Source organism: Podarcis erhardii, assembly GCF_964252035.2.
Source record: "Podarcis erhardii genome assembly, chromosome: 3".
Classification (NCBI taxonomy): Eukaryota; Metazoa; Chordata; class Lepidosauria; order Squamata; family Lacertidae; genus Podarcis; species Podarcis erhardii.
This window is the reverse complement of record NC_138507.1, coordinates 80,341,893-80,355,933: the sequence shown is the minus strand read 5'-3', so window position 1 is coordinate 80,355,933 and position 14,041 is coordinate 80,341,893. Positions and strand designations below refer to the sequence as shown.

The window sequence follows — 14,041 nt, the reverse complement described above, 5'->3', positions numbered from 1 at the left end:
TGCTGAGCATTACAGAATTGATGCCTTTTGACTCCCATTGTTTACAGTTGATGTTTATCCTATAGTGGAGTGTTTCATAGCAGGTAGAGGGTCTTTCTCACTCTGCCAGTTGGCCTGGTGGTTGAGGATTCTGGATCCAGAAGGAGGAACCATTCCAAGGAATAGGACTGCCTTCCATTTTCCACTGGGAGCAAAAGGTCACACAGTAAGCAAACGTCTGTTTTCTAGAACAGGCAAGAGGTAGGAAGGCCTCCACCCTGTGGGCCTAATTAGGCCCATCAGGCTTCCCCATTTGGCCCACAATGTCATCTCTGACATGCCAAACCATACCCACTTTCCCAACATCTGCTGTACATTGTCTAGAGACTATTGTAGTTAAACAGTATATAATTTTGTTTTAATAATAATGTAATATATGATGTCAAAAAACCTGGCTCAGCCAAAAGGGGGTTTGCAGGAACAGCTCATTGGTGGTGCCTGCAAATCCCTGGACAATGTCCTGGGCAACATAGTGCTTTAAAAGGGGCTTCTGAAAAGACCTTGGTGCTGGGAGATCACTTGATGTCATTGTGACATTGGGGGATCGGCAGGTGGATGACTGCACCCACCTGAAAAGCTTGGCCTGCCAGGAGTGAGGCAGATAAGAGGCTGATCTACTGACCAGATCCAGTTCCTCATTCCTGTTCTAGAATCTAGCAGGTTTATAGATTTCGTTTTATGCTGCTAGCATGATGTGATAACATATCCTTCCATAATTATATATGATTTCTGCACAGTTCAGAATACTGTTATTTGGCTAAGTGACACAATATATTTTGTCCATATTTTCTATCACTGTAATGGGCAAATTGGATCAGATTGCCAGATCAGCATTGATAAACATCATACAGTGCATTTCTACTCAAAAGTAGGTCATTTTGAGTTCAATGAGAGCTACTTATATGTAGTTGTATAGAGGAGCAAATAGGAGTAATTTTTTTATCTGTACACGTCAAAGTAAATAGTTGATACATATAAGAGTTATATGTATCATGTGTAGTCTTCGCATATTCACACTCCCATCCAGGCTTACACTGATGTCTCTGAATGCTTGTGGAGTGCTCTTGAGGAATCGCAAACAGGCAAGCAAGCAGCAGTTGTCTTACAATTTGGCCCACCAAAATGAGCAGCTGGCATTAAATTTAACTGTGTTGTCTCACTTTTGCCTTGCAGCAAATGAAGTAGTTCACAAGGTCCTGCTGATCACCCTTGATGGATTGAAAAGTTCATAGGCCACTACTTTCAGTGTCTCTCTCTCACCCCTTTGCTTCTAGAGCTCATTTCATATTTGATTCTCTAATTACAACTGCAAATAGTATGCAAAGTGAGTTTAGATCTGGTTATCTGAACTAGGAATATTATTATATTATAAAAATACTATCATCAGAATGGCAATCATCCTGTGATGCTGTAAATTACACTTACAAGACCAAACTAGACAAGACACAAAGGATCTGTGATCAAATTTCCTGCTGTTTCTATTTTTCCCTCCCTTTAAAGTAGCTGTGGGAAGCATCTAATTTGCCACTGGAAACTATTATTTGACTCTGTGGCAAATAGTATTGTGTATGTGTGGGAATAGGATTAAGAAAATGTTACCGGGGAAAGGGTTAAACATTATTGACCCAGCACTGTGGTACCCAGCAAATGCTTATAATAGAAGTTCGAAACGTTGGAGAATTGATCACTAATTTCCAGTGCCTCATCTGGTTTGGCTCTTAATAATAGTAAACATTGTAACAATGACTACTAAGTTGCTGGGTGTTTTTTTTTGTTGTTTGTTTGTTAAACAGTGATTTCCCTTTAGATGTTGAAAAACCAATTTTGTGTTATTTGTAATATACAGTTAGAAAATCTAATGTTGGATAAAGATGGACACATAAAAATTACAGATTTTGGACTTTGCAAAGAAGGGATCACAGATGCAGCTACTATGAAAACGTTCTGTGGCACCCCAGAGTACTTGGCTCCAGAGGTATGTCAGCATTTTACTTAGTACATTTTAAATATGTAATATTTCACTTAATTACAACATACTTGTCAATAGTAATTGGTATATTTGAAAACTGGAAAATATTGTTACAAGGGCTAATACTTTTTATAGCCTTTTACCATGAGGATGTTTAAATGTTGTTTAAACATTAGCACAAATATTTATGTGTATCTGTGTATCTGAAGAAGTGTGCATGCACACAAAAGCTCATACCAATAACAAACTTAGCTGGTCTCTAAGGTGCTACTGAAAGGAATGTTTTTATTTTGTTACAAATATTTATTTTCAAGCTAGTAATTTTTACAGCAGAACTATTAAAATATTTCTCTTTATATAGATCAATTCCTATGTACATTTAATTGTAAGTGAAGCTTTTTCTTAAAAATAAGAAGCATGCTTCTTTAGTATTTTCATGCAGCTATCTAAATATAGGGCATAAAAAGAGAAAGACGCAGATTACATGGTTGAAAATAATGGGATGGGAATTTTAGTTCTAAGGAATGACTGGAGGAAGTTCAAGGAACACTGCTAAAGTACCTGTACCTGAAGGCAGCTCTGGCTTAATCCGAGCAATTTAATCTCCTAGAAAATATTTTGCTTTGAGATATAGCTCCAGTTAAGTTTTGTCAAGTTTTCATTAATATTTATTTAAGTTAATATCTTCACCAACTTTAAGAGTAGGTTTTATTTCTCAGGGTCAAGAAGGTTTAGAATGCCCTCTTTTCCAGTTAAGAGTGCAGAGACTTTTGCGGAGCAAAGCAACTGCAATCTGCTCTCCAGCAGCCAGACATTCCCACTAAACCCTGGTTTGACTTAGCATGAGAAAGACCAGCTCAGTTTGCATCTATCAAAGGATGATGCAACCATTGTAACAGCTTCCTGTGATGATGGAGATACAGTAGAATCATATACCAACTGGCATAGCTGTTTTGCCTTCGTGTGGTACTAATAGGACAATTGTTGTTTCCATTTATATCAGTGAACTGAGCCATGTGCCAGAAAACACCCTAGTCCTATTTAGTGTGATAAGGAAGCTTCTAGGTGATAGTTGAGTCCTGTCTTTCTTTCAGTTGAAGCAGTAGATAACTGGGTCCTTTTGTTGTAATAACGATTGAAATCAAGATCCTAAGTGGTCTAATATTTGGTTGCATTTAGATCTATGTTTAGATAAAGCAGCTGGTTTATTTTGTACATTATCTATGTACTTCACTTCACTTGTATCATGCTGTATAGGGTCTGTACCTGACCCAGAAGCTTAGCATCCCCATTTGTTGGGATCTAACCCAGAGCTTTCCAAACTGTGTGTCGCGACACATTAGTGTGTCAGCTGTGATGTGTAGGTGTCACTGGAAAGGGGTTAGTTTAACCTCTGGTTTGTTAGTAAAACTGAATTACTGTTTTGTGAAATGATACATATCTAAAAAGTGTGACACCAACATGAAAATTTGGGAAAGCTCTGCTCTCACTTTTATGACAAATATAGGCTGCAAGTGTGTGAAAGTTGGTTCTCTTGGTAGCTACTGTACAAGTAACAGTAATATGCAAACTCAACAAATTCTAAACAGGAACCTCTTGTAGAAATGTTACACAGCTTCTGCATTGTAACTGTGCTTCCTTTATATGCCCATCCTGCAGGGTGTGATGTGCACCCTGTCTGGAATTGTCTGATGCTTCACTGTTACTGAAGCTAAACAGGTGTAGAATTTGTAAGTCCCTCAGATGACAGACCACTGGAAGCCTCATAAAAACAGAAAAAGTACTAGGTGGATAGCAAACAAGAGTTCTTGCACAGTTGTCAGTATTAGAATCCAATTAAACCTGCCAATTTAGTTGTTCAGTTCTTTACAGTTCTTTAACACCCATCCTTCAAAGAATGGCTCAGAATACAGTATATTTTAATTTTCCTGTTTAATTGGAGAAATGTTTCAATGCTTATGTTCTTTGAGAAAAATAGGAAACTATTATTCTGTTCATTTACTTATTTAATTTTAGAAAAAAAATCTCTTAAACAGTTTGCATCTATCAGAAGACCTTACCAACAAAATTTTTAAAAAATTGCAAATACATTATGAAAATCCATCTGTAAAAGGCAACACAATCAGAAGCTAAACTAATTATTTGAGCTTCCAGCTTTTCTGTTGAGTTAGCAATACCTGTTCAATCCTCCAATTGTAAAACAGTTTAAAAAATCCAATGTAGCTCACATGCAAGACCCAACAAAATTAAGTGCTAAGTACATTTTTGGCAGTTGACTTTTATTATGCCCAGTCCTCAAATGTACGAGTGGATAATCATCTGAATGTTACTTATTTTTCACATGCTTATGTGATCACACAAAAAGTGCATGCTAAAAAGAAGCAGATGGTGACAGATGGGGAAGGTTGAATAAGGTGGCTTTGGAAACCTAGAAAAATGCACTTCTGTAATAGTGTAAAAATAAAAATTTATTTGATTGCCAAGTTACAGATAACAAAACAAGAACTCGGGATGAAACCTTGATCGTATATGACAAAATTATTTTACAATAATCCTTATAAAATGTCTTATTGTGATGATTATATCGTAGCGTATTTTTGTATATTTTATAATGAATAAAAAAAAGACGCACATGTTCTTGGAAGTCAGTCCCATTGAAGTCAGTACTGTAAAACTTACTAGAATAAACATCTGTGGAATGAGAACATTAGAGTAATAAAATTTAGTTGCAGAAAAAAGGGGGGTAGTTGTATTGCTTTTTACTGTGCTTAACAGTCAAGATAACTTGTTCCATTCTTCAGTAACAAGCAAGTATCATATTTTCCTAATACAATATTGAAAAATGAAATATTTTACCACACAAGCAGCACTGCAATGAAAGGCACCTAGCCCGAAGAATCAATAACTTACTAAAACATTATTATGGTTAAAAGCCCTAATATTTTGTTTTAATTTAAGTAAAACATTTTTGTAAATACTTGACATACACCTAAGCTTAAGATATTTGCATTGTAGCAGCTGGTGGGTGGGACAGAGCCACCCTTCTGACACTGGCATTTCTACAGCTTAACTGGAAAGTGCTGGCACATATGCAAACCACTTACCTATGTTTTGCCCTTTCCCGGCACTATCCAGGTAAGCTATAGCAACACCAGTGTCAGGAGTTTGGATTTGGATTTGGATTTGATAGCCCACCTTTCACTCCCCTTCAGGAGTCTCAAAGCAGCTAACATTCTCCTTTCCCTTCCTCCCCCACAACAAACACTCTGTGAGGTGAGTGGGGCTGAGAGACTTCAAAGACGTGTGACTGGCCCAAGGTCACCCAGCAGCTGCATGTGGAGGAGCAGAGACACGAACCTGGTTCCCCAGATTACGAGACTACCGCTCTTAACCACTACACCACACTGGCTCTCCCAGGAGGCTAGCGCTGGCTCTCTACACATGCTTCTACTGAATTTTCACATTACCCCATCTACTTAGCAGTTGGGGGGCTTGACTGGGTTAGTGTAGCTTCAGCCCTTGCATATGGATGAATTCCAGTGTTCCTTGCTTCCAAAGTTTATTTTTACTGGTGCATGTTTATTACAAGGGAAGTATTAAGTTCTTCCCACTTCCCCACCCAGCCTTCCAACTCTGCACGATGCAAATTATTCATGCCCTATAGCATGATTAGTTTGCATTGTTCAAAGACAGACATCTGGAAGAGGATGTGAGGGGAGCCCCCTTGACCTGGTGGCAGCCACACCTGGCTTCTCATAGTGGAAGCAGAGGGTGATGAAAGTGAGGGAGACTCCCTTATTTTACAAGTACTACACCCGGTTTAAAAAGGACGGAGTCATGAAATACGACATGGGGGGGGGGGAGTTTAATAGTGGTCAGGCTACCTACACTATAAAATGGACACACACCCTTTAATGTAATGACTAGTGTAAATTTCAGTACCTTCCTGTTCCTGTTTTAGGTTTTGGAAGACAATGACTACGGCCGTGCAGTGGATTGGTGGGGCCTTGGAGTTGTTATGTATGAAATGATGTGTGGCAGGTTGCCATTCTACAACCAAGATCATGAAAAACTTTTTGAACTAATACTAATGGAGGATATAAAATTTCCCCGAACATTGTCATCCGATGCAAAATCACTACTTTCAGGTCTCCTGATAAAAGATCCAAATAAACGGTAAGTCTGACAGAATGCCAATTATGCACAAGTAGGCATTTTCATCCTAAAATACATAAAAGGTTTGTAGCACACATAGCACACATAGATGACTAGTTCTGGGGTCTGCCAGAATCCTTGTGCAAATTCTTTTCTGCACAGCATTCTGTATATGTTGCTTAAAGGGTTGAATGTTGCTGCCTGGTCTTTGACCACAATAAAGATTGATTGAGGGGAGGGTTGAATGTTTTCAGGTCAAATATTGCCCCAAGAGCAGCAGGCCCTTCTAGAGATTTTTGTGCATTTTGTTCATTCTTCAGGCACTGGAGTCATCCTTGATTTTCTTAAGGCAGACCAAGACCAAGGCCTGGCTCCAGACACCCTCAGGAGATAGGCATTGGCCCTAGGCAGTATCTTCCCCCTGGTAGACCACTGCTGTGTGAGAAAACCATCTAAGGTCAAAGAGGTTCCTCAAAGGGGTCACTCACCGGTTGGGGATTATCATGAACTTGAAGTTGAGGAAAGGTTACCTCCCATTCCAGCGAACCACAGGAAGTTTCCTTTTTAAAGGTACCTTTTGACACTGCCTCCAGGAGGAGTTAACCTTTGCTTGTATGCTCTGTTCTCCAACTGACCAGCCTGATGATAACTCGGAATTAAGTGGGTAGTGCAGAAGCAACCTCAAGGGATGGCTAAAATATGTCTTAGGGCTCATAATCTTCCGAAATCACATTCCTGATTAATGTTCCATAGAGTTGGAGGCTTGGAAAGAACATGCTGTGTCAGAATTATTAATACACATTTAGATTTTCATCCTGTCTTTCAAATACATCTTCCCAGTGGTTTCAATAAATTACTAAAAATGCCATAACACAAGTATTACTTAGAAATAAACTAAAAGCAGCAGCTCTGCATATATGAATTAAAAGATGTGGAGCTCTTGAGTGGTGTGATGAACAAGCTAGTTGCCCTCTACCACCAATTCAAAATCAAGCCAAAGGTGGACTTGTTTAGTTTGTTTATAAGATGATCCCCTACCCATGGCCTAATGTTTACAATGGTAATATAAGATAGCCTAATTATACTAAAGGAGAGAAGGTGGAAGGAGCGTGAAAAAGATGTTGATTAATGGCAACGTTATCTTTTAAAGCAAGCAGGGAGATGAGAACCTAAACAGTAATAGAAGCAAAATTATTTTGAGAGGTGAAAGCAGGCATTGAAATTCAACATGGAAGTGTCACATTTGGGATGACTTCCAAGGCATGGCAGGCAATAAAATAAAATAAAATAAAATAGAAATGTACATCAGATGTAGATTTACTGTAGGGGATGGGAAAGGTCCTTATCTGCTGTGTTTCAAAATCGGTGCTCAGGTTACTAGAAGTCTTTGTAGTTCGAGCGTCTTGAGGCCTATTTATAGTACACCCCATATGCAAAACTGCTTTTTAATTTTAGAACAACTTAGGTGAAGTGATGACTCAAAACAGAACAGGAAATGCAAGTACTTCATGCATCTTGTGTATCACTTGTCTTGTGTGAAATACATATTTGCAATAGAAATGATTTTTTAAAAAATCTCTCCACATGAGCACTCCCTGCATTCCCAGACCTGCTCAACTGAATTGCAGGTTGTAGCTAGTGTGGGTGGGAATACATGAACTCCAAGCTTTGCTCTTGAGGGTATTAATACTAGATGTGTGCATTCTTAATTTTGAAAAAATGAATCCATTAACCTCCAACATGAATACACATCAAACAGGTAAGTAACATATTCACCAAATGTTGTGCTGTTCATAGAATGGTTTTAATTTTTGGTGAAACTAAACTTCATAGGTAAAAAGAGCATCCTGCTTCTTTGTTTTTTGCTAATAAGACTTATGTAATTTATACTTTCCCAAATAGTCTTGGTGGAGGACCAGATGATGCTAAAGAAATTATGCGGCACAGTTTCTTTGCTGGAGTGAACTGGCAAGATGTATATGATAAAAAGGTAGGTTTGTACAGGATGGCACTGAATGCTTAAGATATTGCACATCTAGATTTCAGTTATATTTTTTAAAAAGGTAAACATCTGGAAAACAGCAATTTTTATAGTTCCATAACCTAGTGAAACCATAGATCAAAATTCAGTGCTTTTAAGTCCCTTTGGTTTCAGTGGGATCTTTAAGTATGTGCATTTCTCTACTACTGAACTGAATATGACTTGGAAATGTCAGAAACCTAGAAGCACCCTATGACAGCTAGAAGTGGATATGGAATTCTGTTTTCAAGTCACTTCTGTGTGTGCCAATCTACAGCCCAAACTACTAGCCATCAAGGATAGGGACCAGGGGGTGAATTTAGTTTTTTCTACAAAGCTAAAAATTGGGAATATCTAAGAGGAGCTACACATCTGCATTAATTTGGGTTGGGTATTCTCAGTCAGAAATTGTATGGCTATTAATCCATTCCTAATTATGAAATGTCAGTGTCTTTCTCCCCACCCCAATTAGGTTGAGATCATTCTTGCTAAATATAAATTACTCCATCCCAAAAAAACTTTGTTCTGTCATAAAAATATATTTTTGAATGTAACAATTCTTTTTGCTTGCTTTCTGTTTAAATCATCGCAAGAGAACTATTAGGCAGCATCTCTTTGTACAAATGTAATACATTTTTACTTGATTCTCTTTTGCAAATGATAACTGTGGTATGTTTTAAATATATGTGTGACAGTCAAAAAGGAAATCTGGCTAGGATATTTGTATTACAGAAATATACTTTTTATGCTGTTGTGCTGCATCTTGTCTCATTACCTTTGAAGGGCATGCTAGTGTAATTCATTATGACTTGACAAATTATTTTTATTTCAAAAATGTATTTCTATGAAATTGATTCTAGTTTCTTAAAGGGTTTTAAATATTCTTGAGCCTCTCAGGCAAACATCCCTTCTCTAGAACCTTCAATTCATGTTTGAGCCTTGGAGGAATTTTTCCTGTCTTATTCTGCCTTGGCTAGCCCCGCTGCTAAGGTGAAAAATTGTGTTTTAGGTCAATCTTTGTATCAGACTGATTTGTTCATGGAACATTTTCCCCATCCACAAGTGCTGAACTTTTCCAAAAACTAAAGTAGTAAAGTTTATAAAAATAAATGCAATTAAACACATACTAAATACTGTTTGGACCGAGGCCCAAATGAAAGAATAATAAAGTAAGTCAAATTTGTACTTTGTTTAGTAGATTCCTTTAAAAAAAATTATTATTATTTTTAAATCATTTAATGCAAGCAAGGGGAACCACTGGCCAAGTCGATCCTGGCCCACCAAGGGTCCAAGTCAGCTTGCAAGACCATTTTCCTGCCCATCAAGTTGTTAGGAGGACAGGGTTCAGTCCTGCTGGAGTCAGTGCATTAGCAGTAGGGAATGTGCTGGCAAAGCAGACTCCTGCAGCTGGCAAGTTTGAACCCTTTGCTCATCAGCAGGTAGTGGAAGGTTCAGTCCTGCTGGGAAGTCAGTCCTGTGACCAGGGAATGCCCTGGTGAAGTAGGCCCTTGTTGCCAGCAGGATTGAACCTTCCGCTTGTCCATTATTGAGTGAGGGGTTCATTCTAGCTCAGTTTGGCTGCGCTTGCCTGTTGCTCTGCTAGTAACAGGCACACGTAGCCAAAATAGGTGTGGGGATGTTTGAAAGCCCTTTTGCAAAGAGCCCTCACTGCTGGGCTCTTTGCAAAATGTCTCTCAAACAGCACCATGCTGCAGTTTGAAGCCCCGACAGTTGGGGTTAGCTCAGCATCACTGATAGCACCTATTTGTCAGATTTGGTCCTCCACTGGCCAGGAAAGACTTCCCAACCCTGATTGAATGTAACCACATAGTACGGTGCGTTGGTGTAAATTTCTGGCAGAATAACTTGGTCTGCACTAAGAGACTCATGGAACATGTAGCAAGAGCCAGCAGGTGAGGAATTATTCAGAAAACCTCAATGGGTTGGAACCCAAGAACCATGAGTGGAAGGGGACTTCCCCACTTATTTTGCACCACAGCTCCCTTCATCCCCGAAAGGTTGTTTATGAAGGTTTAGGGACTCTTCAGAATGGTGTGGGGTAGAACAAGTGGTGCTGCTTGGGGAGAGAAGATGGGCTAAAACTGGGCAGAGGCAGCTTGTGCAAATGAGGCCAGAGCATGGCAAACCTTTGATTCTGGACTGACACAGGTTGTGAAGAAATCTTAGTAATCTCCATTAAAATAATAAAATGTTTGATTTGGTATCATGAATTCTTGAAAATTCATTTAATTTGTTGTTTGGTTCTGGTTTACACATTATTATCATAGATGTTAAACCGTTTGCTGAAATGATGTTAGCCTTTTCCTGGGATATGGCAAATGTATTTAATTTAGGGGTGGGAAAGCTTTGATTCCAAGGGTCACATTCTCTCAGAGACAGCCTTATGGGGGTGCATGCCAGTGGTGTGTGTGGTGGTGGTGCATTGTCAAAAGTTGGTGGTGATGGCAGTCTGTAATTTCCATAATCCTTATCCCAGCTCATAAACCTTGTTTCTAATTTCAGTTTTAGAACTTTGTAGCTGTTCACATTCAATTAAAAAGTGAGAGTGGTGTTTCTTCCACCTTAGGTGCTTGCACATGAGATATCTGAGCTCCTTAAACTATTAAGGTTGTGTTCAGCTAAATTCTACTCAGAGTAGATCTACTGAAATTAATGGACCTAATGTCCTTTTAATTTCAGCGGGTCTACTTGGAATATAACTAATGTTGAATACAGCCTGTATGCATGACACTGAACTTGATGGTCTCCCTTTCTGTGATCTAAGTACAGTGGTACCTCGTTTTATGAACTTAATCCATTCTGGAAGTCTGTTCTTAAACCAAAACTGTTCTTAAACTGAGGTGCACTTTCCCTAATGAGGCCTCCCGCCACCGGTGCTCTTCCTCCATTAGGATTCCATTCTTAGACCAAGATAAAGTTCTCAAACCGGGACACTATTTCTGGTTTTGCGGAGTTTGTAAACTGAATCGTTCTTAAACCGGACTGTTATTAAACCGAGGTACCGCTGTACATCATATTTTGGGGTCAGGTATATATATAATTCTTTTAGTATTTATTATTAAATATAGCACAGATTCAAATAGTAAAGATATATTTAGATTTAAGTTACAGCCGACTATATCCAAAAGGCTTTAGTGGTAATTGCATTATTAGTCCAGTCTGTATGCAACATATTCAAACTAAGAAAAATTATTAGTCTGGATTGCGTACATCCCCTGCTGTGGTTTCAGTAATGGTGCTGTGGGCACAACTATTTTAAACTGATAGGGTTTTTTGTTTGTTTTGTTTTTTCTTTACTTTTGGTTGTTCCCTCATTTTGATTCCATGTAGTTCATTCCTATACCAGAATCTGGGATGAAAGTGGGTGTCGCCTGCTCAATGTGTTAATACAGAGAAAGCTATGTTTGTTCTCTTTACTGATAGATAAAGAGGACAGGATGGTGTGTCTATCACAAAGCTTCCATGCTTCCATAGTGTCTGTCTGTGATTGGGGTGTGGTTGCAGATGAACCAACTGAAGCTGTATCTATGGGGGGGGGGGGGACCCAACCCAAATAATTATTGATAGAAAGCTGCTTGATCTAGGAGGCTTGAGGACACAAGTAATTAATGGTGTTTCAGCTTCTTCTGCTCACTTAGGTTGCAGTCTTGTGATGCTTCTGAATCTGTTGCTGCACATAGATTTTCTGGCCATCGCTGTGACATGGCCAGTAATGCTTTCCTTTAACTACATTTGGTGAGTAGGCTAATGACCATTTCCATACTTAGACATGGCAACCATTGTTCATACTTTTCCAGCACACTCTATTCCTGAAGGCAATTTGGAACTTGAAGCGGTGCTAGGTTGGTTGCAGATGCTAGCTTAATGGCTTAACAGATGGGTCACCAAGAGTGCTGAAGAGCCAACCATAGCTTCCTATTCAGTATACTTTAGGGCAGGGTGAGCTGGCATGGCAATGCCATGGAGCTTGCTTCCTGTTAGTGGTGTCGCTGCTGTTGTCCTAGTGCAGGGGCAAGATAATGGCAAGGCCAGGGCAACGGAAGCACCAGATTGGCTCCGTTGTGCACCTGTGCCACCCCAGTCTTACTACCACCTTTTCCCATCCCACCTCATCTTGGTAAGTGACACTACTGCCACAAGGCCAGCACTGCCCTGTCACATTGACCACTACTGTTTCAGGTTTTAATCCATAAAGCACAGAAAAGGGCTATTAAGACAATTTTGTGTCCTTATAGTGCAGTAGATGCAGACAGCAGTTGCTTTAGATCAAGGGTAGGTTTCTCAACCAATTCATTTACTGTAAAATAGTAAGCTTGGATCAAAGGAACCCCTGTTTTCACAGCTCGTCTACCTGTAGCCCCGTACCACATTCCACACCACCCTGAAGTGTCCCTTTGGCCTTAGGAGTGGTCTTTGCACAACGCACCGCACTTGAAATAATGTCCCATTGTGCAAGCAGAACTTTGCTTGCTCTTCTCTGGATCCTAGCCGTGATTATGTTTGCCACATGGCACTCCAAAAGTCCTGAAATCCTGAAAGATTTGCACTGTTACAGTCTATATGTTTCCTCATCCGCATGAAAAATTGACACTGACAAGTGTGCATTGTTGCTGTAGGAACTAAGTCATCTCCAGTGCTCTTTGTGTAAAATTGTTCTCTACACATAACCTATAGTGGGTATACAATCAAATATACTATTTTTATTTTTTGCACAGTTTTAGAGCACTTCCTAGATTTTCTAGCAACCTTTTTTAAGGTGCAGTTGTTACAGTTCTCATTAGAGAATCTAGAAACAAAGGAAGAACATCTGTTTATTCATTTTTTAAAAAAGTTAAACATCAGGCATTGTGTCCTTACCCAACTCTAACTCTAGATGTTCATCACTTCCTTAACATATATTTTTTATTATATTTTTCATGATGCCACTATAGAAGGAATATTGTTAGGAAGGGGTTTCTTACTGCATTTCTCTTATTTTCTTCTGGAGGTGGTGTTGAAGTTCCATGTGCTGGTTCCTCATTTCTTGACAAGAGTTCTTCAGAAGCTGGTAATGTTTTTTAGAGGGTTTCCCTCTAAAATTGGGTGATTTGTTTTGACAGTTTCCATAAACTTCTGTTACCAAAGGAATATTTTGTAGGATGTAATGTGTACAGTTATTTTTAACAATAAATAACATTAGACTTAATATCCCAAGAGTGCAATTGGAAAGTGCTTGTGTCGCTCCCTTACCCTATGTACACTGGGAGCAAAAGATCTATGAGATGGAACCAGCAGCACAGACAACCAAGGTACTTCAGGAGGGGGGCAGTGGATAATAAGTTATGCCAGGAGTTTGTGAGGAAGAAGAAAGAAACATTGTGATAGCTGGAATGGTGGAAATGGAAGTAAAATTTTGTGACCTAGGTAGGTACAGTCTTGGTCACTCTTTAGACATTATTTTAAAAGTGCTTAATGTAAGAGCCCAATCCCATATGTAGTCAGAAGTAAGTCTCATTTTGTTTCTTGAGACTTGCATTCACATGATTTTTAATAGGTTTTGCAGCATTAAACTAAGTTGGGGTTTTTATATTTTCTGCTAGTAAATTACTATGGCATATTTTGAGGGTCAAAAATACCATTTAGATTTATGCAAGGAATGCTTTTATATCTTAGTTTTGAATCTGACAGTAGTCTATAGGTTTTTTTTAAAATTTGCTATTTGCTGATTTTTCTCAGGAATATTTCACTGAGATTACATTTTCATTTATAAAATTTGTATTAGGCCTTTCAACGCAAGAGCCCCCATAACAATATATTAATAATACACAAGAACAATAAAACCCACAGTATAAAATAGG

General features: G+C 38.9%; 1 protein-coding gene across 4 annotated transcripts in view; it reads left to right on the top strand.

Moving 5' to 3' along the window:
- The window catches only part of AKT3 (AKT serine/threonine kinase 3), a 111,472-nt gene that overhangs the window by 81,492 nt on the left and 15,939 nt on the right, over window positions 1-14,041 (top strand). The window contains exons 10-14 of one of the 4 annotated variants that reach the window (XR_014155083.1): window positions 1,886-2,014; window positions 5,970-6,184; window positions 8,066-8,153; window positions 11,843-11,939; window positions 13,192-13,251. Coding sequence is in view for 3 of the 4 variants with exons in the window: in XM_081856370.1 (XP_081712496.1) it covers window positions 1,886-2,014; window positions 5,970-6,184; window positions 8,066-8,153; window positions 13,192-13,251 (492 nt within the window). In the remaining variant the exon portion in view is untranslated. Of the gene's footprint in view, window positions 1-1,885; window positions 2,015-5,969; window positions 6,185-8,065; window positions 8,154-11,842; window positions 12,894-13,191; window positions 13,252-14,041 lie in introns of those variants that run through there. The other 3 variants (XM_081856370.1, XM_081856372.1, XM_081856371.1) reach the window with 3 other exon arrangements.